The following is a 21,930-nucleotide window of genomic DNA, read 5'->3' on the forward strand; positions in this document are numbered from 1 at the left end:
TTAGAAATAATTGTATTACATCAGCATTAAAAATGCTGTCAAAATGTAATCAGCTTTCAATGCACATAATCTACCAGCCACTATAAAACAATAATAAAACCCTCAGAAAACAAAAACCTGTATGTATTTTAAAAACAGTGTGAATTAGTGAATTACTTTTTTCTCCCCATTACATTGGTTTTCTTTCCCCTTCCTTCTGTTTTTCATGACCCTGACTGTGTCTTATAACTCCTTCAGACAGCTGTCAAGTGACGGGCCTGAGGCTCACAAGCAATGGGTCTGAAAAAGAGGATCAGATGGATATTGCCAGCTCACTTCACTCTAACAGCATTCACAAGCCAAAGAACAGAGCCCCAAGTGTACTGCATTTTGCCCAAATGTAACTCAAAGTCTAAATAAAAAGGAATAGTGTATAACTTCTAGAAATAAAGGGTAACACAATTTTATTTTAAAAAGGCATTTATTTCAATCTTTAACTCTTCAATTTAGAAAATCATCCCAGCTTACTCTTTCTAGCTCCTGAAGGTACATGAGAGCAATATCCCCAGCCTTCTCATAGCATGTAACAATGTCTTCTTCATGGTCCACATGGATATTGCTCTCTGAGGAAGACGTTGGCAGCTTCTCAAGACAGAGACCTTGGGAGAAAAAAAAAAATTCAAATGAAGCATTAAAAACTAATGTCATATAATATTAATAGCTAAAATATAGTCCAGGTTAAGCCCCTTTAGTTAGGAGAAGAAACAAAGGAAATGAAAGTATGGTCCCCTAAAAGAGACACTAACAAATATATAAACAAAAATTACTTCTCCTTAACAATTACAAATCCAGAAGCAGCAATTTTTTAAAGCAATTTTGATTTAAAAGACATTATGACAATCTACCATAAAAAGTATATACTGTGTTTCCATACCAGTTTTACATTACTATGTCTTCACTTTTCCAGAATGATCAGAGAAACCAAGGTACAGCGAAGAAAGATGCTCAAGGTAATATTAACATAGTCACTGTGCAAGACAAAAGCATCTATAAAACTAAACACATTTAAAATAATCAAAGTGTAATTTTTCTACTTGAATTTAGAAGGGGTAGTTTAGAAGGCCTCTCATCAAGGCCATGTAAGTCTTTTCTGCTCAGGACTTGAGGTGTTTCAAAGCAAAAAAAAAAAAAAAATAAATAAATAAAAAATAAATCTTCACTTGTCTCAAAAATCCAACAACTCTTACTGATCAATACTAACTCCTGAACAAGTCATTTCTATTGTTTCTATTTTCAAGATAATTAAAGTGCTGGAAAGGACCTTGAGAATATAAATCCATTTATCTGGTGGAGGAATCAACTAACCCCTGACACTTGTCTAACCTGTTCTTAAAAGCTTCTGACAATAGGGATGTCCTGATGTTCATACACAAATTACCATAGACCTCAGCTGTTCTCACAAATAGTACTTTTTCCTAGTTCTTAAATCTCCCTTTCTAGATTAATTACTTTGATTCATCCTCACAGAGGGGTTATTCTGTTCTTCACAAAGCACTGCAAGTTAGAGCATGGTGCCAATAATGCCAAGGCTGTGGTTTGATCCCCCGACTCATATGCAAGTTGGACTCCATGATCCTTCTGGGCCCTTCCAACTCAGAATATTCTTTGATTCATCTAGAGAGAGAGAGACAGGCTCTCAACAAAAAATGTCAATTCTCATCAATTTCTCTTTTCATGCTTCCTTGACAGTTAATCATTTTTATCTCCTCTGGACACTCTCCAACTGGTCACCTCTACCTTGACTCACTGGGCCAAAATGAGATGCACGGCTTCACTTGGAGGCCTCAACAGCACTGAGCAGCGAAGATTAAACACTTCCTGGTTTTCATAAGGGATACTATTTTAAAAGTATTAAAAATCAGCTGAACTTTAGAGCCTTCCCTTACATATTAGAAAATCAAAATCCATTTATGATCTGCAACAGACCACCAGCTCATATCCTTCAAGCCAACTATTTCACCTTATATTTATTTGAATAATTAATTGCATTTGAGGTAGCATTTTCCACATGTTAAGAGATTTATTTCAGGTCATTCTTCCAGTTTATCAGCAGTAAATCCTAGTCCTAAAGTGCCTTCAACTGCTCCCACATTAATATAATCCACAATTTAAATCACTGTACTCTCTAGTCATCATTGGAAATTTTGAGAATCCCTTGCTGGAGGAACTGAAAATAAAAAACAACAACAAAACACATAGTTATATATTGGGCATATGTCTGTAGAATCCCAAGTAGTACAAATCCAGTTTGGAGAACAGTTTATCAAAGGATTTCTGTCAATCGATACTGTATAATCAGTATAGTATGTTTCATTACAATTACACAAAAAAACCCAAAAACAACTTGGGAAGACACAGCTACATAACCTAGAGTTTATTTCTTGATAAACTCAGAACTGTGAAATATCTGTGGCCTCCAGATTATTTCAGAACATCTATTAAATTTCAATCTCTGTAAAAGTATAGCTTTTATGTATAAAAAAAATCGAGCCAGATTTCTGGCTTGAGAAGATGCCTTAAGTCTGTATCACAGTTTGTTGGTGGTACAATCCACCCTTTTACCAGTACAAACAACACCTATCTTACAGCTTTATGTGCTATACATCCAGTTAACACAAAATCCTGAATCCAGTACTAAGACTCCTCCTAAAGACAAAGTAACATCCAACATACTTTTTGAAAAAACTACATGTTCCTAGAGCACAGCCAATATACAAATGGTCTGTCTCTTAAAAACCCACTAAACTTGTGTATAATAGACACTGGGTGTTTCTGACATGCTATAGTCTTCACCTAGCATACCTCTAAAAGATAACTATATTTGCAAATAGTCTACAACAGCCAAGTAATCTTCTTCTTTTCAATTTTTCAATCAAATCACAAACCAAGAAATTTGGATTGGATTCAACAAATCCAAGAAAATTTTTTGTTCCAATAAGTTGTAGACCACAAAGCAGCAAGGCTTAACTTCAGAAAAAAGTCAGATCTCCTTGTACTACAGTACAAGGTTTGAAAAGACCCTCTGAAAAGAAGATCTAAAGTAAGATGTTCTATACAGTGGATACTGGATAGAAAGTTTTCAGTGTCATACATGAATACCTTCAAACTCAGAGGTGACTAAAGAATACAATAAATGTGTTGCAATAAACACATCAAATGACTGAAAGCACCAGTAATTTGTAATTTGTGTGTGGATCACTCCTCCCCATTCCTTCTCTCCCATGCTATGACAGCCAAAGCCCCTGAGTAATCATCTCCTACATGAAGCATATTACTCTATTTGTAGTTCTGACTCAGATTTATTCTTTCTATTTTTACAGTTTATGGCCATAACTATAATATTTATATCTGAAAAACTCACTATAAGGACATTTTCTTATTTGAGCTGAGAATTTTCATTTTGATACAAAAACACCTGTGTTCAGCCAGAAATTTTATGTAATGCAGCAGGGGCCTACTAAATTTTAAGTGTTCTTTGATGAAGTGCAGAATACTACTTCTTAGAAAAATGCTACTACATAACTATTATTCACTTTTTTTTTTTTTTTTTTTTGGTATGTTTATGAAACCCAGGAAATTTTATATATTTAAGAATGTGGTGCTTCGGAGAAGGAAGTTTATTTGGACATCTATTCTGAAATGACCACTTAAAAGAATGGTTTGCATGCTGTATTTATTTTGATGACACAAGTAAAAATTGTAATCTAATGCTGTATTCCAAATGAAAACTCATCAACTAGAGGATAAACCTTTAATAAGTTATGCTTTTCATAATTATGATTTTGTTAAAACAAGTCACTCCAGACTGCCCATTTAATTTTTTTCTTAAATGAAAATTTAGATTAAATTTAATAAATAATGTATTAAACTATATAAAAAAAGGTATACACCTTTTTAAAGCAACTCAGCAATAGTAATTCCAAGGTATACTGCCCACTTCCTTATAAGAATACTGAGAGATGATAAGAAGTTAATTAAAATACAGATCATTATATTAGGCCCTCAAAAATAAGAACAAGCATATGGTAACATATAGAATAAAGAAACACATGAAGTTCAAAACAACACACATCACCCTAAATTATCTGCTTAAGACTTGTTATAGAATCAGAATCAGTTCTCCCCTTTGTGATTCTTCCCACACCTGCCAGGCAGGAATCTGCCATTCTCCCCCAAAAGGGTAGGAATTTCTTCAGCTGTTTATACACTGCTTAGAAATATTTGGAAATAAAATACAGGCTATTGCTATAAAATGTTACTGTATTTGTTGTAAAGGCTTTATTTAACTTCTGATTATTTAATTTTATTCTGCATTCAAGAGTATCATGACAACTGATATCACAAGTTGACTTTGATTTTCAAGGCTTTTAAGTTCAAGCCCTTCCAGTTAAAATCATCTTCAGATAAAAGCTTCCAACACATTGGGTCTTAATTTGTTTTAATTTGGGAAGTCACTTATCTCATACATATCTGGTACTGATATCAAGCAAGATGACTCCTGAGGGAAAAGAAAGTGAGAAGCAGTGAAACAAATACGAGTCCATACTAATTAAGTTTACATGTTTTGCCAGGTAACTCTAAAATTTCTTGTCAAAAGAGCAGAAGTTCAACAAACAGCATTTGGACAACAAAAGAATATTCCTGATATTTAAATTATATGGTAACTTGCAGGTGTTCCTTAAATTCTCAACAAGTTGCCCATATTTTGTAAAATATTCAGAAAGCAAACACTAGACAGTTTAATCACTTGGAATAAGAGGCATTCTTGTGTCCATAGTCTCAAATCAGTGGCCCAGGTTACACCAAGTAAACATTTTTACAAATAGAAGACCAGACAAGTCCTACCACCACATTTGCAGAAACTGACCACTACCCATAAAAAAGGATGCCTCAGCAAGAAAAAGCAACAAACTGTTTTTAAGAAGCCCCCGCACAAATAGTTCATCACTCATTTTTATGTCAACAAAGCCCCCAGACTTCAGTTTTGTAGGAAAACCAACTAAGCCACCCTCCCATTTCCCCATACAGAATAAACCAAAAGTTACTCCAAGGTCAAAAGAGAATCCACAGCACAGTTCAGATCTTTACCAAGTGCCCTTACCACACAGACCTACTGAGATCATTAAAAAAAACCCCAACAAAACCACAGGGGTAAGGCCTATCACACTTATAGCACTGTATACATGAGGATTATCCACGATCCCAGGCAGCACCTTGTCTGTATAAATTTTAGAGACCACAAATAATAATGGTTCCCATTGTTTATCTGCTGTTTCCAGGAGACAAATCAAAGGACAGAGGAAAAACAGGGAACTACTGTTTTATACTTGAGTCAATAAACATGCTTTTTCAAGAGAGAGAGTTGCATCAATATATAAAGATTTCTGGTTTTCCTTACATAGGCATGTAAAACCCAAGTGTATTTGAGTGTACAACAATTTGTCTTCCGTATATGATATGCAAAGTGTTGATATATGATATGGTAAGTGTTCCAAATGCTGTACACAAAAGCCCCCTTTCACCTCCTTCTGAAGAAACTTCATGTTTAGCATATTGTTATTGCTATCAAGGAACTCCCACAGTTTATTTCTGAACTTAGAATGCACATTGCTAATCTCACTGAAGAGAAGGATTAATTAAGTCCTCAATCAAATATTTTTCTTGCTTGCAGAGAATTTTTTTATAGATTTTTTTAGAAAGCAAGCATGGGGATTTTTTTATCTTCAATTCCCTACTGATATTCGCCAAGTAATTATTATAAAGGAAAAGAGAAACAGAATAAAGAGTAAGCAAATATATTTATAATAAACTACCTTTTACTTTTACAGTTACTGCAGATACACTGTAGGGATAGCATATTGTCTATTGGTTTAGACAATTTAAGAAAACAAAAGTAATTTCTCTGATTTTTAAAGTACTTTTTACTGCCCATCTCATTATGCCAAGACTGGAGGGAAAGTCTCCAACTGTCAGAATGTAAGGTCTCCTATTTTATGGCTGGTTTCATACATGTGCTTTCCAGAAAAGGCACCAGGAAAAAGGCCAATATCTCCTTCTCTTAGCACACTTGATTTTAAGAGAAGCTCCTCTGGCTACCCATTCTTTTAAACACAGACTACTTGCAGAGAATTAAACTCCATTCTAGACTAAACACAGAATAACATAAGCACAACTTTTCAGGCACAACAGAGAATTTTATCACACTCAAACTGCAATGTCATTTCATTACTACAGCATTTCTAATACCATAATTATGCTAGTGCTTCTAAGAGTATTGAAGTTTATCTGAGTTAAAAAGAGAGAAAAACCAGAAATACTCACCTATTTTTGTGAATTGAATACCTACTTATTACTCCAAGCAGGCAATAAAACCATAACAATATTTTGGGATTTCTTTTAACATCATCTGAGACAACTGTTGTGAAACAACTGGTCACACTCTTCCTGTTAATGTAATGCATTCCAGTTTTCCTATTCTCTAAAGAAACAGACTGTTACAATATCTTTTAAATAGAAGAGAGAAGAATTTTTCTGCAAGCACATTTGTTTCTTAATAACCACGTGCCAGCCAATTCTTGCTACAGTATAGCCCTTTAACAGGTCAGCATCTTGTGGTGAGGCTGAAAAAGTTTAAACTAGAGACAAAAGGTGTGAAAAGGACTGGTTATTGTTGCACATCCTGGAGTGAATGAACATCTCTCTGCTGGACACTCCCCCAAAGCAGAAATGCTGCACACCAGTATATGGATGGGCATCAAGGAAGCTATTTGCTCAGGGGAAAGGATATTATTTAACTGTGGAATTTACTCTGTTCTGCTGTAAAGTGTCAGAATTGCTCCTACAAGCACCTCTAAGGAAAAAAGGACAAAGCTCCACTGTGATACCTGTTCTTCCTGTTGCATGAAAAAAAAGGCCAAAATCACTACTTTTTAACTGGAGCCCAACATTTTTAATCTGTCTTCACTCTGACAAATGAAGGTTTCTGAAGAAATTCTAAACATTTGGGAGAAACTAAGAATAAGACACCACCAAACTGCTCAAGTCCTGAAGAATTCTATTTAAATAAGAAACATAGTTTTCTCATTCAGAGTTTAGCTTTCAAATAAGAGAGCTAAAAGCAGTACTGAGGAAAGCAGGACAAATGCCTGGGTTCCTCCCAGTCCCTGTTCTAGCAGGGCAGATGTCATAAATGTAGTCTGGTGAAAGAAAAGTTTTAATGGAAAAAATTTAAACTCCCTATGGCACAGGCCTCCTAGCCATGATCTGCAAAATGCTCACTGATAGTCTGCAAAATTTGCACAGCAAGACAGGAGGAGAGAGGGAACCTGAGTTCTTGACCCATTGCCTAATGAGTCTAGAGATCCCCAGCATAATTACTAAAGCAGCTTTCATTTAGCATTCTTCCATGAAGGGTTGCTTGGTGTCTGCTGACACAGGCTAGCAGTGCACAGGATCCCATTACAATCGCATATGATTAAAGTTAAGTGCGGCATCTTTTCCTAACTGCAAAGTAGCAATCCACATGCACCTGACACTGCCACTGAACCTAATGACTATTTCCATGTTTCTGTAAACAGAACTAATTAATAGCCAATCATTTAACTTGGTAAGTGCAACATTAAATTTGAATATGGGTCAACAGCAGTAAAAGACAGCCTCACCTTTGTCAACACACATCATCTAAATGTAAACACAGTTATTCAAATAAAAACGTAAAATGACCCACAGCAATGAGGCTAGAATTCTGTAATGTCACAATCTGACTTACAAAACAACATCTCTCACACACTCACCAAGAATTCATTACTGTAATGCAACAGTTGTCTTGACAGATACCTGAAATAGTCTATGAATCTATACACTGTGTTAATTATAAACACATTTTCTTTACTAAAATCAAGTCTACAAATTTGCAGACTTTAAGAAATGTCAGACCTGTAAACTGCTATGTTCCTTTATATGCACTTTTAGAAAGGGTCACTAATTTGTAATGCCAAGTATTATAAATTTGTTTTTTCAATTACATCTTTTGACTTAGGCAGCAGTATCAGAATTATGTTACCTAAAATTTCAATAAGCTTATTTCTTAGTTAAATAAATATTTTCTATTTCAGAGTTCCTGACAAGTTGCTCCTCCCCAAAATAACGCCTCAATATCCCACTGTGCATGCATTTCATCTCTGCTTCCATAAGCAAACAGAATTGCTTAGAAACATGAGAGATACTGCCTGCACAGTATTTGAATAATGCCTATGCATGCTTTCCAGTATATTACCTCATTCATATACTGCTGAAAACTTGCAGAAACTTAATTGTTCTCTTGCCAGAGGTCACAACCCTAGGGGATTATTAGCTTCAGCCAATATTAAAATGGATTATAAATACATGCTTCTGTATGGCAACAGCACATAAAATTTTTTTCTGATTGGTCTTGTAAGAGAAGGAAGTAGGAAAAGTTGGAGCTAGTAACACAAGCTTAACAGAAAGACTCTTTACTTCTTCATGAATTCATAACTTGTCTTATTTCAATTCTTCATGAACTTAAGATCCTCCTCAATCTCAGCACTGATCTAGTGAAGAAAATAAACAAATAGACCCTAAAGAGGTAAACTTAACCTTTTGAACAAGGGAACCTTCTCTACCTATCAGAAAGCAGTCCTTCCTATAAGGATGCTTAGATAGCAAGTATTTAATAAATCCAGAAATGTACAAAACACCTCTACATTTTACTTTGAGCCAAGACTTGTCACTACAATCTCAAGACCATCCTTCCTTCCTCCTCTCCTTGCCTAGCCTCATTTCTTAGCTTTGCTCTAATAACCAGTACAGATATACAAGTTATATTTGTGGCAAAAGAAAAACAAAATCTGCTTTTTTCTGTACTGCTCCTTAAAATTTCATATTAAAGGTATGACATGCTCCTGTGACCAACAGGCAACAGCTTCAGGGAGCCAGCTCCAGCAATTTCATACATCTGCTCTCAGGCTAACACATTGCCACAACAGTCATGCAAACCTGCCCATCTCTTCAGCAATGTCATTCTTTTACGCCTATTTTTCTCTCCCTCATCACACCCTCTTGAAACAAGCTGGCAACTCCAACCATAGGCATTTTGCTAGAGAAAATTGTTTTATTGGATGCTTCTCCTCTGCTTAGGTGTCAAATGAATTTACAAGCAGATGGGGGAAAAGATAACCAATAGATCCAAATAAGTATTCTCGTGTTTTTGCAAATACTAAGAGGTCCATTGGTTTGAAAACTCCATCCCCTCAATTTATGTTTTATATTATATTTTAAAAATGTCCCACTTCATGTCATCAAGTAAGTTTTTGAATTTTTAAAAAATATGTATTTAATACAAAAACTATGATTTTATTAACACTCTATCCCACACAACACCTTCTATATACCCATACAGAATCATTACTCAGAAGTACAGCCTCAAAATTAGCTCCTTCCTTAAAGAAAACACTAGGTGTAATCAGAACTGCATTCTGTGGGCATACACACAAAAGCATCAGTGTAAGCTCAAAAAGGTCCATGAAGTTAACTACATAAAAGAAAATCATCTTCTACAACTCTGTTTTTAACATATTAATTTGAGGAAAAGTGTGAAGAAAGGCAGGAAAACATTGGAATTGTACAAACCAAGTTTCTGAGGCTTTGCTTCATGCATTCACACAGCTAGTCTGCTCCCTGTTGTTTTAATGGACACAGCAGCAGATACCTTTTCATCAGATCATCCTACATCTTCTTCGAGTCAGGATAAAGCACAAGACATCACTACTAGAAGTTACTTTTGTTGCCAGAAGCCAGGAAAAAATTAAAACCAAATAACTTGTCCATGAGCTATTCAGTCTGATAAAACACAGCCGTGTCTTTATCACCACGCTAACAGTTTTGTAAACTTTCCCTAGGAGGAGCAACAGAAAGGAACCACTTTCCAGCACTTCTTGGGCACTGTGATTCCTTGAGAGCCTGTGATTCCTCCACACACCAGAGGCTGGCAAAGAGCCACATGTAATGGAAATAAAAAATATTTCAAAAGGTAAGTTGATAGATTTTCTTAAAATTTTGTTGAAATTTTACAATGTTGCATTTTGACAAAACTAGTGAGAAACTTTATTTGGAAGAGCTGAAGCAGCATTTCACTAACTAGATATTTCCAAGAAAATAAAAACAATCATTTAATCTTCCTTGCTGGTTTTGAGAGTCTTTGAATCCTTGGCTTGACTTACTATCATTCCATATTATGCCTCTTCCCTCTCATATATAGTCCTCTAAATATGCTGTCCTCAAAGGTGTAAGCAGCATAAAAATTTAAAAGCATTCTTTTAAAGATACATATATAAGCATTTAACACATTTATGCAATAAAAATATGAGGACCCCCTTCATGAGTGCACCACAGGCAGCAGATGGCTTAGTTCTTTGGTTTTCCCTTCCATGTTCTAACGCCATTTTTTCTCCCACCATTATCACTACTGCTGTTCCTCTTCTCCTTCTTTTTAGCTGTCAGTAGATAAAACTCCAGCAAAATTTAGCTTGAAGCTGACCCTGAATCCATTTTGTACTTTGTTACATCCATATACAGATACAGACCCTTCCTTTGCTGTGAAGAACAGAGAGACATACTTTGTATGTTCCATGTGCAGGAGTAAGATGAGCCATCTGAAAAGCAGGTCATTTCCAAGGGCTTGTTGTGAGCTGAGGAACTGTCTATGGTTACAGTGCAACATGCTCATACAAGCACCCTGTAACAACTGTAGGAGAAGAAACATGTCAACTCATGTATCCTTCTTAACCTACCACCTCTGCAGTTACAGAATAATACAGTTCTCACAGAGAAAAGGTAAGTACATGGAGGTGGTCCCAATTTAAATAATGAAAAAAAAATTAAAGGCAATTAGAAACTACCATTAGTTATCTGAACTCTGCCTTTCTCAGTGGTAAGAACATCAGTATTTGACCACTTCACAATAGTGTACAAGACTGCAAATCCACTGGAACTGGATAGAAATGGGGAAATTTCAGCAGGTATCTTTCACTGCCTCTGCATGGTGCAGCATTAAATGGTGCAACTGCGCCAATGCTTGCAAACAGGCATGAACAGTCCTTCACTGCTTAACAACTTGGTGCTATTACTGCCAAAGAAATAAAATCGAAATACTCTGAAGAGTTTTATCTTTATATAATCCAGTTATCCCTGAACATACAAGCAGAAATAAAAATCCCAGTGAAGCACAAAATCTCTGTAAGAATAACTTGTATTTAGTTGGGTAATACTTACAAGCTTCAGTCACCTCTGAAGAGGCTCTGAATTCAGACTGTAAAGTTTACAGTCTTAAATTTACAGTCTTAAAGGTTACACTCTTAAAATGAGAAAGAAAAACATTGACCAGAAACAGAGAAAAGAGTAAGAATTAAATGTACACTACTGGGTAGAAACATATGCCATTTAGTTGTCAGCTGCTCTAAACCTGTCCAGACTCTGAAGACTAAATTTAAGACTGCCGCCTCATTCTAGAACACAGAAGATTATATTCTTGAAATCCTCTACCATGAGAAGAAAGGATATTAAAATTTTCAAATCTTCTGAGAGAGTTGGGATTGCTCAGCCTGTAGAAGAGAAGGCTCTAGGCAGACCTTCAATCACCTTCCAGTACCTAAAGGGGCCTGCAAGAAAGCTGGAGAGGGACATTTTACATGAGCACGTAAGGATAGGACAAGCGATGAAGGCTTTAAATTGAAAGGGGGCAGGTTTAGATTAGCTATCAGAATGAAATTGTCTACTGTGAGGGTGGTGAGGCACTGAAACTGGTTGTCCAGAGAAGCTGTGGATGCCCCATCCCTGGGAGTGTTCACAGCCAGGTTGGATGGGGCTCTGAGCAACCTGGTCCAGTAGAAGGTGTCCCTGCCCAGAGCAGGGAACTTGGAATGAGATGATCTTTAAGGTCCATTCCAACCCAAACTGTCCTACAATTTCATTCAAACAGGAAACACAATAGAAAAGCAGATGTTCCTGAACATGAAACAACAAACAACAAAAAAGCCTCAATAGTTTGCTCAGGTAAACTGGTAGCCAGTCACCCAATAGAACTGACAAAAGTAATGAAGTCCCATCAAGACAAATCAGGCCTCATATGACAGATTTCAATGTTTTAAGAATTAAAATTGAAATCAGAAGAAAAAAACCCCACACATCTAGACATAAAATATGCTGGGTTTCTGTTCTCTTTTTTTAAAAAAAGTAATTCTGAACCTACAAAACATTCCAAAGAAAAGGTACGTTTTTCTTTTTCCTAATACATTATGTTTGAATTAAGTAAAATTAATAATACTAAATTTAATGTGCATAAATGTGCAAAATTTATGCCACTGTGGTTTCAACTGTTTAATATCCTTATGAGGCCAAATAAAACAGAGCTAGAAGAGTTGAGCTCCAGGAAAGATTAAATTAAATTCCTTGGAGATAGAAGCAAATTTAGGTTCTTAAAGTTGATCAAGTCCATGGAAAGAACCTGACAAATTCAACTGACATCCTCAAATTTAAAGAACAAAACAAAAAGAACAGCCAAAATCCACAAACCTGAGTGGAAGTGTACCCAAAGCAGACACTGCTCTAAAGCCCACTGAGATGCTGTTTGAGAAAACTGAGCAGATTTATATCATATATAAGAATTCCCCCCAAATTCCCACTTCCCACTTTAATCTAAATAGTGACCAGACTTCTGAAGCATCCTTTTGTCTCAGCTAAAAGTTAGTTCCCTAATTTCCTTGATATCTCTATAGGATATGATTCATCTTGTCTAACGTTTACTGGAGGATTGTGTTGGTGGGAAACAGTCACTCTCTTCCAAGACTAACATTAGGAATAATCCTTGATCAGCTGTGAGTCAAAGCCATAGAAGTCTCTCACAAATTTTTTGCTGCTCTTGACACTCCTCTTGCCATAGCAAAAAGTGCATATGCAACCAAACCCATGCTTAAACACAGCAGACCAAAGCAAGCATTTCACTCAGTAAATTCTAGTAAACCCTCGTCATACAAACTGCCATTTTCCCCAACACACTGACCAGCCCTAAGTCTAATATTAGAGTTTTCTAAACTGAAGTGGCACTGCCACCTTAAGACACAAGGCCAGCATTACATTTTTACTATACTAGAATAGTAAAGAAGAAAACGGTTTTTAATTACCTTCACATTCTGATTTTTTTAAAAAACTCTATTCATATTAAAAAAAATTAAAAAATACAAGTGCACAAGTGATGCATTGCTTTAATTCAGTTATCATGTCATGCAACCTAGCTTAGGCTGAGCATTTAAACATTCAGTAAAAGGCATTACAATTAATCAGAGTTCTGCATTCTGCCCACAGCCACCACAAAACTGCACTGCATTCTGTAACCCTTAACTTTCAGCAGCAGTGATAATACTTCTACTAACTAGCCACAGTTACTGTGACATTTGTATATGGAAGGACTTTTAAATACACACACTCAAAAAATTTGATGAGGTGACATCACAGTTAGAATATTGATTGAGGTAAAAATCTTGTCAACTGATCACAAACTCAGCATAATTTAAAGGACCCAATCCATCCTCTTATTTTATCTACAAATATGGCACTCCACTGCTGTGGAGATGACATTCAAACCAAAAATCTCTTCATCTTAGGACAGGATATAAATTAACCTTTAAAAAACTATTTCCACATTATTATACTGGAAAGAGAAATCTTACCTTTCAGAGAATATGCTTCAGCAATCATCCGTAGCCGATACGGTGGCACTGCAGTCAGCTGAAAATCATCAAAACCAATTCTGGTATATATCTTCAGAGCTTCCTTGTAACTACCTTCCACATAGTCTAATTTGGCCAGTATTAGTTTACCTTCTTGTAGGAATTCTGACTAGAAAGAAGAGAAACAAAAAAGGGTTTTCCTTGAGAAAACACAACTAATTCTTTCTGATAATTATTAGGTATGTTTTCTGTCACCCTCAGAATATGTCTCCTAACTGCAACAAATGAACAAAATCCTGTCTTGTGTAATATTTGAGAAGTTTGAAATAGGGGAAAATTCACTAAATCTCATTCCATCAAGCTAATGAAAAGCATTACCAGTCATTTTAGATGTTCACATACTTATTTACATGTGTACCAGAAATACCTCTCAGTTGGAAACCAGCTCTGCCAGGTGATAAAACTATTTAAAGGCAGCCTATCATTATAACTCCTCCAGTGACTTCTTTTTCTAACACCACAAGCACAGTTGAAAATAACATAGTATCAAAACTTAATGATATATGTTCCACAGCCTACATATTTAATTCACACCATTTCAAAGCATCAGGGCAGAATAAATGTCTTAAAAATGGAGGAATGAAGAGAGAAAAGAAAGAGAAATTAATATCCCCAGAAGCCACTGAAAATGAAATGTTACAGATGACTGTAAAATAATCTTCTTTTCATGTCTGAAAAGATGGTTGAGTACAGAAGAGGCAAGCTGATGTAGAGATAGTTACAACAATAGTTAAGTAAAAGAAGGACCAGAATGGTTATAAACATTAGAATGTTCTGACAGAAAATGCTCACTTATATTAATCTCACTTTCAGAACCTGCAAATGTAATTTAAGGAACTCTTTCCTCAATACTTCAGCCAATTTCTAACTCTTCTAATTCTTGGTCAGGCTGACTTACATACCTTGAGATTTCCCCTATCAAGTGCTGCTGTGAGATGTTTCCTGACCTCAGTCAGCTTTGGATGGGGGCCCTGGGGACTATCAAGAGTATTTTCCTTCAAAAATTGTTCTAGTTTGGACTCCCCAAGAAGAAGCTCTGCCATGTCATCTGTAAAAATAATAAACACAAGAAGTATTAGAAATAATTTTATTTCACTAACGTTGTCTGAATTTTAAACACACACTAACCAAAGCAAACACAAACATTAAGCATTCAGGTTTATCACTTCATGTGATATTTTGTTTTACTTCTCAATTTTTCTTTTTCCCTGCCTGATTCACTGTAGAATCATCTGCTGTGTTCTAAGATAAAATGAATTAAAACATTAACCTCAAGTCAGTATCATCCCCTTCTTCCTCAAAAAGCAGCATTTGATTCCAACACTTTATGCTGCTCTCTGAAGAGGAAAATATACCGACTTCACCAAAAAGACTGCTTTCAAACATGAATACTGATATCGGATTAATTTATTTATTTGAGGTTACATGTCCCTCATTGTCTGTGATCACCATCCATATCTTCTCTGTAGATCTCCCTCAGACCTTTTTAAGGCTCCAGCCATCCCAAGTCTTCAGTGTGACAGTCCATTTCTCATCCCTCTCTCCCCATTTCTTATGGCTTACCACCACTTCTCAGACATGAAGGTACAATGTAATACCAGGCTGCCCAGCAAAGCTGCACCCAGCACACATCTGAAATTCAAGAAACTGGTAATGCTCTACCTCACCCTTATCCAGGACCACTTGACCTCTTTTATTGAAATGTGTTGAGTTTTTTCTCTAGTCAGGACAATGCTGTGAAATTCATCACCCTTCTGGGACTTGAAAAGACCAAGACATGTCTTGCAAACAGTGTCTGGGCAGAACTAGAATGAGAAGGTTCTACGATAAGTAAGACATATTTTGGTAATGCACGAGAAACCCATTGTTAGCTGCAGCAGGGAACAAGTGAGACTGTGAGGACTGAGCACATTTATGACTTAATGTGGCTTACAGAATCTTTTCTGTGTTTAGGAAACAAAGAAGGATAACACATTATATCAGAGTACAGCAAAAAGCAGGGAAAGGGGCAGCTGATGTTGTCAGCATAAGCACCTGGAGGGACCAGCACCAGGCTGTGAAATCCCTTGCCCACAGCCTCCATTGCTCCACTGCAGCAACAGCCACCAGCCCCAACAGCCACTGTCAGCTGCACTCCCCTAGGAAAGGGCCCAAGCCAGAAATCCCAGACTGCTTCCCACTCCAGCCACAGGCTTGTTTGAAGCAATTTACACTAGTTTTTCCATTCTTTCATTGAAGTCTGTTCAGCAAAAATGAAAACTAAAAGATATATCGATGTACTAAGTGAAGAAAAATAAAACACATACTTCAACATTAGGGAAGGCACAGAATTATACACAGTTTTGAGCATTTCCACAGATTACAAAACTCCTCCAGATGATATTGCACAACATTTGACTGTTCTTCTAGAAATTTTTAGCTTGTTGTATACTCAACATTTCCCTTGTTGCAATTTTTGTCCATTGACTCCGACCACTGTCTCCATACAGTCAGTCACTTCTCATCAAAAGCTGTCTGGTTGGTTTGTCCTTGATAAACCCATGCCAACTGATCCCAACCACCTCCTTATCCTACCAGCACATACCTCCTAATCTTCTCAGAGCCTAAGGTTAGCCCTGATCATCCTCCAGTCCCTGGACCCTCCTTGCAAATGGACGTATGCAGCTTTTTCTAGTCACCAAGAATCATTCTGCATCACAAGGACCTTCAAAAAAGTGTCCATGCAATGGCCGTGGCCAGCTCTTTCACACTGACACAATCCACCAGGCTCTCAGAGGCTTGCATTCCCCTTTGCACAACACAGTAGGGCATAATGCTTCATTTCATCATTTCATGATTTCCATCAATATCAACATATTTTATGCAAGCTCCGATACATACACTAAAAAGCATAAATGGTCCAGACAATTGTAGGTGCAATAAGTAAACTTTCCAAAAAAACCAAAATGCTACAATGATTTTTTTTTAATTTCTAAAGATACTCAGTATCTATTTTGTTGCAGTCTGCTTTCTGCTTATTCTTTTTTTTCCTTCAAACAGAAACCATAGCAATGTCGCTCTGAGAATCAGGCCTTTCGATATTGTTTTCACAATTTCCAGCCACTTTCCCAGGAAAGTAATTATAAACATAGGTGTTTATACATTCCATTAAAGATATGTCTTTTGATGGATGTTTTTCACAGCCAGTGTGGTTGGGAAGGTGGTAACCTGACTATCCAATCCCTGGTCGTTGTCGAAAACCTATAAATACTGAAAGAACAAATAAACATTCTTCTTCTTTCATCACACTTCGAGCTGTGTCTGTGTCCAACAGATACATTTCGTGTCCAACAGTAACTTAGCATAATTGATAAAAATCAACAGCTTGTGTAGCTTCAGCTTCAAGCTGCAAACTAAACAAGAATTTAAGAGTGATCACATCTAAACAAGGTATTTCAGCCTAAATCTCCTTTGTAACAGACTGACTCCAAATCCCACATTTCATTACCATAGCCACGGTATTATTACAAACAAATAGAAAAATCAGTTATTATGACCAACATTACCCTGCTCAAAGATAGCTTTAGCATAACACTCTGGAAGACTTCACTTTCTGCAATTATTCCATCTCTCTGGAAATCAAAGACTTTAAACTGCATGCACAGAAAAGGCACTTGATTTTGTACACCAATTCAAGGCAGCTTCATTTCGTTCAAGGAGTATAACATGGGCTGTGTGAAAGGCTCTCAGAGATCAGAAGCCTTCTCCAAACTTGCAATACTGAACTTCAGTTCACTGTATGCACTTAATTGCCTTCAAAGACTTGGTCACTGGATGGTCCTTTCAGGACATGTATTTTACCCATAATATTCAGAAGACTCCAGAGTCTGTTCTGAGTAAACAATATTTGTTTATGAGCCTCTTTAGAAGGGGCTTTAACAAACAGGAGTGGACCTTGAAAATAATACTTTAGGTCAGCATGGTAATGTCCAATTGGGAGAAGAACAATGAAAATTAATTTTGCTAATTGTATTTTTAAAGCTAAGTGGCAACGTTAAAAAAGGGTGAATATATGTCATACTGGTTACTTTATGTTTTAAGGGATTTGCAAGTTGATACTTTGGTTTTGATGAGTACAAATCAGAGAGAAAGTATTTAATTTAACAAGTAACATTTCTTTCCTTTTATTCAGTTTAATGCTTCACTGAGCAAACTCCATTTCCAAAGAAGGTTGAGGAAACAAGATTGTCAAACACAGCAAGGAATCTAAATGACACTCTAAAATAAGAGCTTTGGTTCAGGAGCTGAAATACCACCAAGGCTGTTTACAATGAAAAGAGTGAGGTCTACCATTGACATTCTTTAACACTTCAAATAGCAGAACTTCAGAAGTGCCAAAGAAAAGATTATTGTATGTATCTTTCCCTCACATATGCAACCCTTCAAGCAGGTCCTAAAAATGGTTCTGGTCCACACTCTTGTAACAAGCATTTCTTTAATTAAGTTAAATACAGTAGATCTATCTCTATGGAAAAAGAGGTAAGAACTGTACTGTTGAGGTAAGAACAGCTATACAACAGCACCAGCTGCCAGATATGTTTTGTTTATATAAACTGCAAAATTGTCAAGGAAGCACGTGAAACAACTAGTTTGGATTCTTACAACACACGAGCCAAAGAACAGGTGAGACACCAAATAAAAAGAAAATAAACCTCTCACTACTAGGTATGAAAATGCATACCTTGAGGCATGAGGATTTGTAAAACAAAGTGGTGAAATAATTTCTATTACTAATGGGGAAAAGTAACCAAACAACACCACTGGCACATGCAAGAGCAAAGTGTAGCCATATCAACTGCACCACAGAAAAGGAAGGCTAGATTTAGAAGACCAAATTCTCACCCACCTGTGGGGCAGTAATAGAACAAGACAGGGAGAGACACAGTTCTAGCACTCTGCAGAAAGTTTGTAAGATTATTCCTCTCATATACACAGCAGAATTTCTCACACTGGGGAAAGGAAGAGAAGAGAAAGAAGCCACCTCTGGAAAATTTAAGTTATCTTCTCTCTCCCTTCCCTTTCTCATCTTTCCCCCTTCACCCTAAGATAAGTTTCACCTCTCTAATGACTTGAAAACTTTAGAAATTTGATGTTTCTAAAGACAGGACACAAGCAAGAACAAAGCCTTAAATTCAAGCTGGCACATACTCCAAAATTATCCAGGAAACTTAACATGAGAATCAAAATAATCTACAGGACCCAGGTATTTTGTTCCCATCCTTGATGCAGGGCAGAGAAGCTAATGATCTACACAGTGGCTAGAGACAGTCACAGTGCAGCAACATGTATTTCCCATACCTCCCTTCAAAGGAAAGGTGGGAGAGGAGAAAATAGCAGCTGCAACTTACACACAGATCTGACCCAGCAGCAAAATAAAAGCTGCTCTTCTAGGTCATTCATACACAGCACAGCTCACCCTTTCCCCGATCTACAGCCACTGCTATAGCTGGTGCAGCTGCTGTTGACACTTGAAAACAACAGGTCACAGACTGCAAACCATAAAAGCCACTGCAAAGCAGAATTTTCTTATGTACTGAGTCACTCATCTACTAAGTCAATCAGGGCCTGATATCAGCAAGAAACTTTAAATCAAATTATTACTGAGTATTTTATTAACAAAGTATTGGCTTTATGTGTGTCATTCTGCACCAGTAAGAACAACATTCAGTGGTGCTTGTAACAAAATTCCAATTACATGGACATTTCTAAAGGAAACCATTTATGAAGCCATAGCTCTAGCAGAATTTTTCATTAGTTATAGCTATCCCTTAAGACATCCTGAAATAATGTAAGAATTGTTTGAGAAGAAATTGCTTTTCATTTACTTCCAGCACAGTATGAGTGATCTAGATGATATTCTTCTATGAAACCCTTTATAGTGACAGGATTAAACAGTGTGAAGTTGATACCCTGAAGTTTAGTATTCCTTCAGCCAGTCTAAATAGATGTTTCAGAAGAAAAACTCTTCAACAACAGTTTCAATACCATGAAAACCAGTATCCCACTCTTAGAAAATTGACATGGCTATGGTTCAGTATAAAACTCTTGATTAAAGGAAAGACTCCCTCTTATTCACCTACTTCTCTGCTGAAGAATTCATCAGCAACAATTACTTGGCAGATTTAGGGGTTATTTGATGACTTGTATTTCAACTGCATTGCAGAACCATTTTGGAGAAGAACAGCCTAACTTGCCCATCCCTTTCTGCAGCATCACAGTATCACTGAAAAAATCCACCTGATTAATAGGATCTCCTCCATCTATAATCAAAGACAACTCTGAGCACCTTGGAACTCCAAGACAAACTCAGTTATTCTTTAGGTGGAAGGCCCATTTCTCTTAGCACACAAAGCAAAAACAAAAACTACAGACACTTCATGTAAACTGCTTTCTTTCAGCTTAGAGAAAGCTTACACATTTGTACAGAATGGCTTGAGAAGAGCCTCGTGTACATGACTATCTCTCTTTGCAATATGGATCAATATTAATCATCTTCAAAATAAGAATATAGGCTGGCATAAATAGGGGATAGGGAAAAACACATGATGATACGTCTTTGAAAAATAGTCTCCAAAAATATAATGATGAAATCTGTTTTGCTACTTTATTTTTAATATCTGTTTTTCGAAGCAAATTCTTCACCACAGTATCAGGATCTGAGGCAGTTACAGAAAAACAGAATTAAAATAGAGGATTAGTCTTCATTTATCCTTGGTCAAGAATGATGAAGATTACTTATAATGTTAATACTTACTTAGGTTAAAACCATGGTCTATCTTGAACCATCTACTGAATCACGTGCTAAAATACAGAATGGTCATCCTTCTGATGAATGCTACCACAACCTCCAGGCACTTGTGGAAGAACCCAGAGGTTATTAGCAGGCTGGGTGAGAGGAATATCTAGCTCTAAATTCCTTTCTAAAAGTAAGATTAGGGAGAAGGAGAGAGAAAGTAAAGAATGGCAACATTGCCGACAGCTAAAATAAAGCATAGCTGAATAAAGATTAGAAGCTGTCTCTTGCCTTCAGAATTCACTCCAAGAAGTGACTTTAAAAGTTTATTCAATTTCAGCATACACCAAAATAGGTTCCTAGTGAATGATGACATGGTCTCAATAAAACTAAGGAACCTGCTTGCTACCTGTTGTTCTGTGGGGCACCAAATAACTGCTTTGGTAAAGTATTACTTTTCCTGTGGTGGTTCAACAGTCTCAGATAAAAATCAAAGCAAAACACTGAAGCTTGTCTAGATCATGACTACTATATATGTGTTTTCTCAAGTGTTCCTAATATTAATGCAGAAAAGGTAAATTTTTAAGGGTCTGACAATTACGTTTTTCAGAAGGAGATACTTGGATGGTAAAATAGAAACACACCCCTATAACAACCACTATCACAACTAAGGCAACAACTACCAACAACCCTGATCCTGTTATCAAGTCTCCATGCACCAGATGTTTCTCTTGATTAAACATCCATATCATGCTGCTGTGGTACACTGGCAAGAATACACATGATCTGTGCTAACAACAATTGTTACATGTTATTTATGGAGCCTCCCTCAACAGGTCAACATCTACAGCAAGAAGGAGTATGGAGAAAAATGCTCTTTCTTCTTTATATATCAAATGTCATAGATTAAAATAAATATTTTTAGTATTTCATTTTCCTTCCTCTGAATTACACAGCTGCAAGAAAAAAAGTGCATAATTAGGATAAAATCTACCACAATGATTTAAGCAAAGAGACTCAACCTTAGACTCAGGCCCTGGGGATCTGAATTTGAATAGGATGTATTTAGGAATATGAAATACAGAGTAAAATACCTACAGAATCTGACTAGCCAAACAAACTTTAATCTTTCCTTGTAAGCAAGCAGATAAATCTAGAAGCATGTCATATCATATGTTGTATCATTTCACCCACTCTTCATCAGAATCTTAAATATTTCAGGTAACTTTAGATTCTTAAAAAGCACAACTGTCCAAATGCCTAAAGATCGTGGTTATCATTAGCCTCAAAGGAAGATGCTGCATGAGGTGAGATTAA

The 21,930-nt window shown here is 36.5% G+C and overlaps 2 protein-coding genes across 5 annotated transcripts in view; one reads left to right on the forward strand and one right to left on the reverse strand.

The window, feature by feature from the left end:
- Positions 1-21,930, reverse strand: part of TTC7B (tetratricopeptide repeat domain 7B) — a 121,886-nt gene that overhangs the window by 89,906 nt on the left and 10,050 nt on the right. For all 4 annotated transcript variants that reach the window (XM_058829755.1, XM_058829751.1, XM_058829754.1 and 1 more), the window contains exons 2-4: positions 14,744-14,889; positions 13,782-13,950; positions 508-638 (exon numbers count right to left, since the gene is read on the reverse strand). In XM_058829755.1, the coding sequence (XP_058685738.1) occupies positions 508-638; positions 13,782-13,950; positions 14,744-14,889 (446 nt within the window). The remainder of the gene's footprint in view (positions 1-507; positions 639-13,781; positions 13,951-14,743; positions 14,890-21,930) is intronic.
- The window catches only part of DGLUCY (D-glutamate cyclase), a 220,452-nt gene that overhangs the window by 55,248 nt on the left and 143,274 nt on the right, over positions 1-21,930 (forward strand). The gene's annotated exons all lie outside the window — the stretch shown is intronic.

The sequence above is a fragment of the Poecile atricapillus genome, chromosome 1 (assembly GCF_030490865.1).
Source record: "Poecile atricapillus isolate bPoeAtr1 chromosome 1, bPoeAtr1.hap1, whole genome shotgun sequence".
In the NCBI taxonomy this organism is placed as follows: Eukaryota; Metazoa; Chordata; class Aves; order Passeriformes; family Paridae; genus Poecile; species Poecile atricapillus.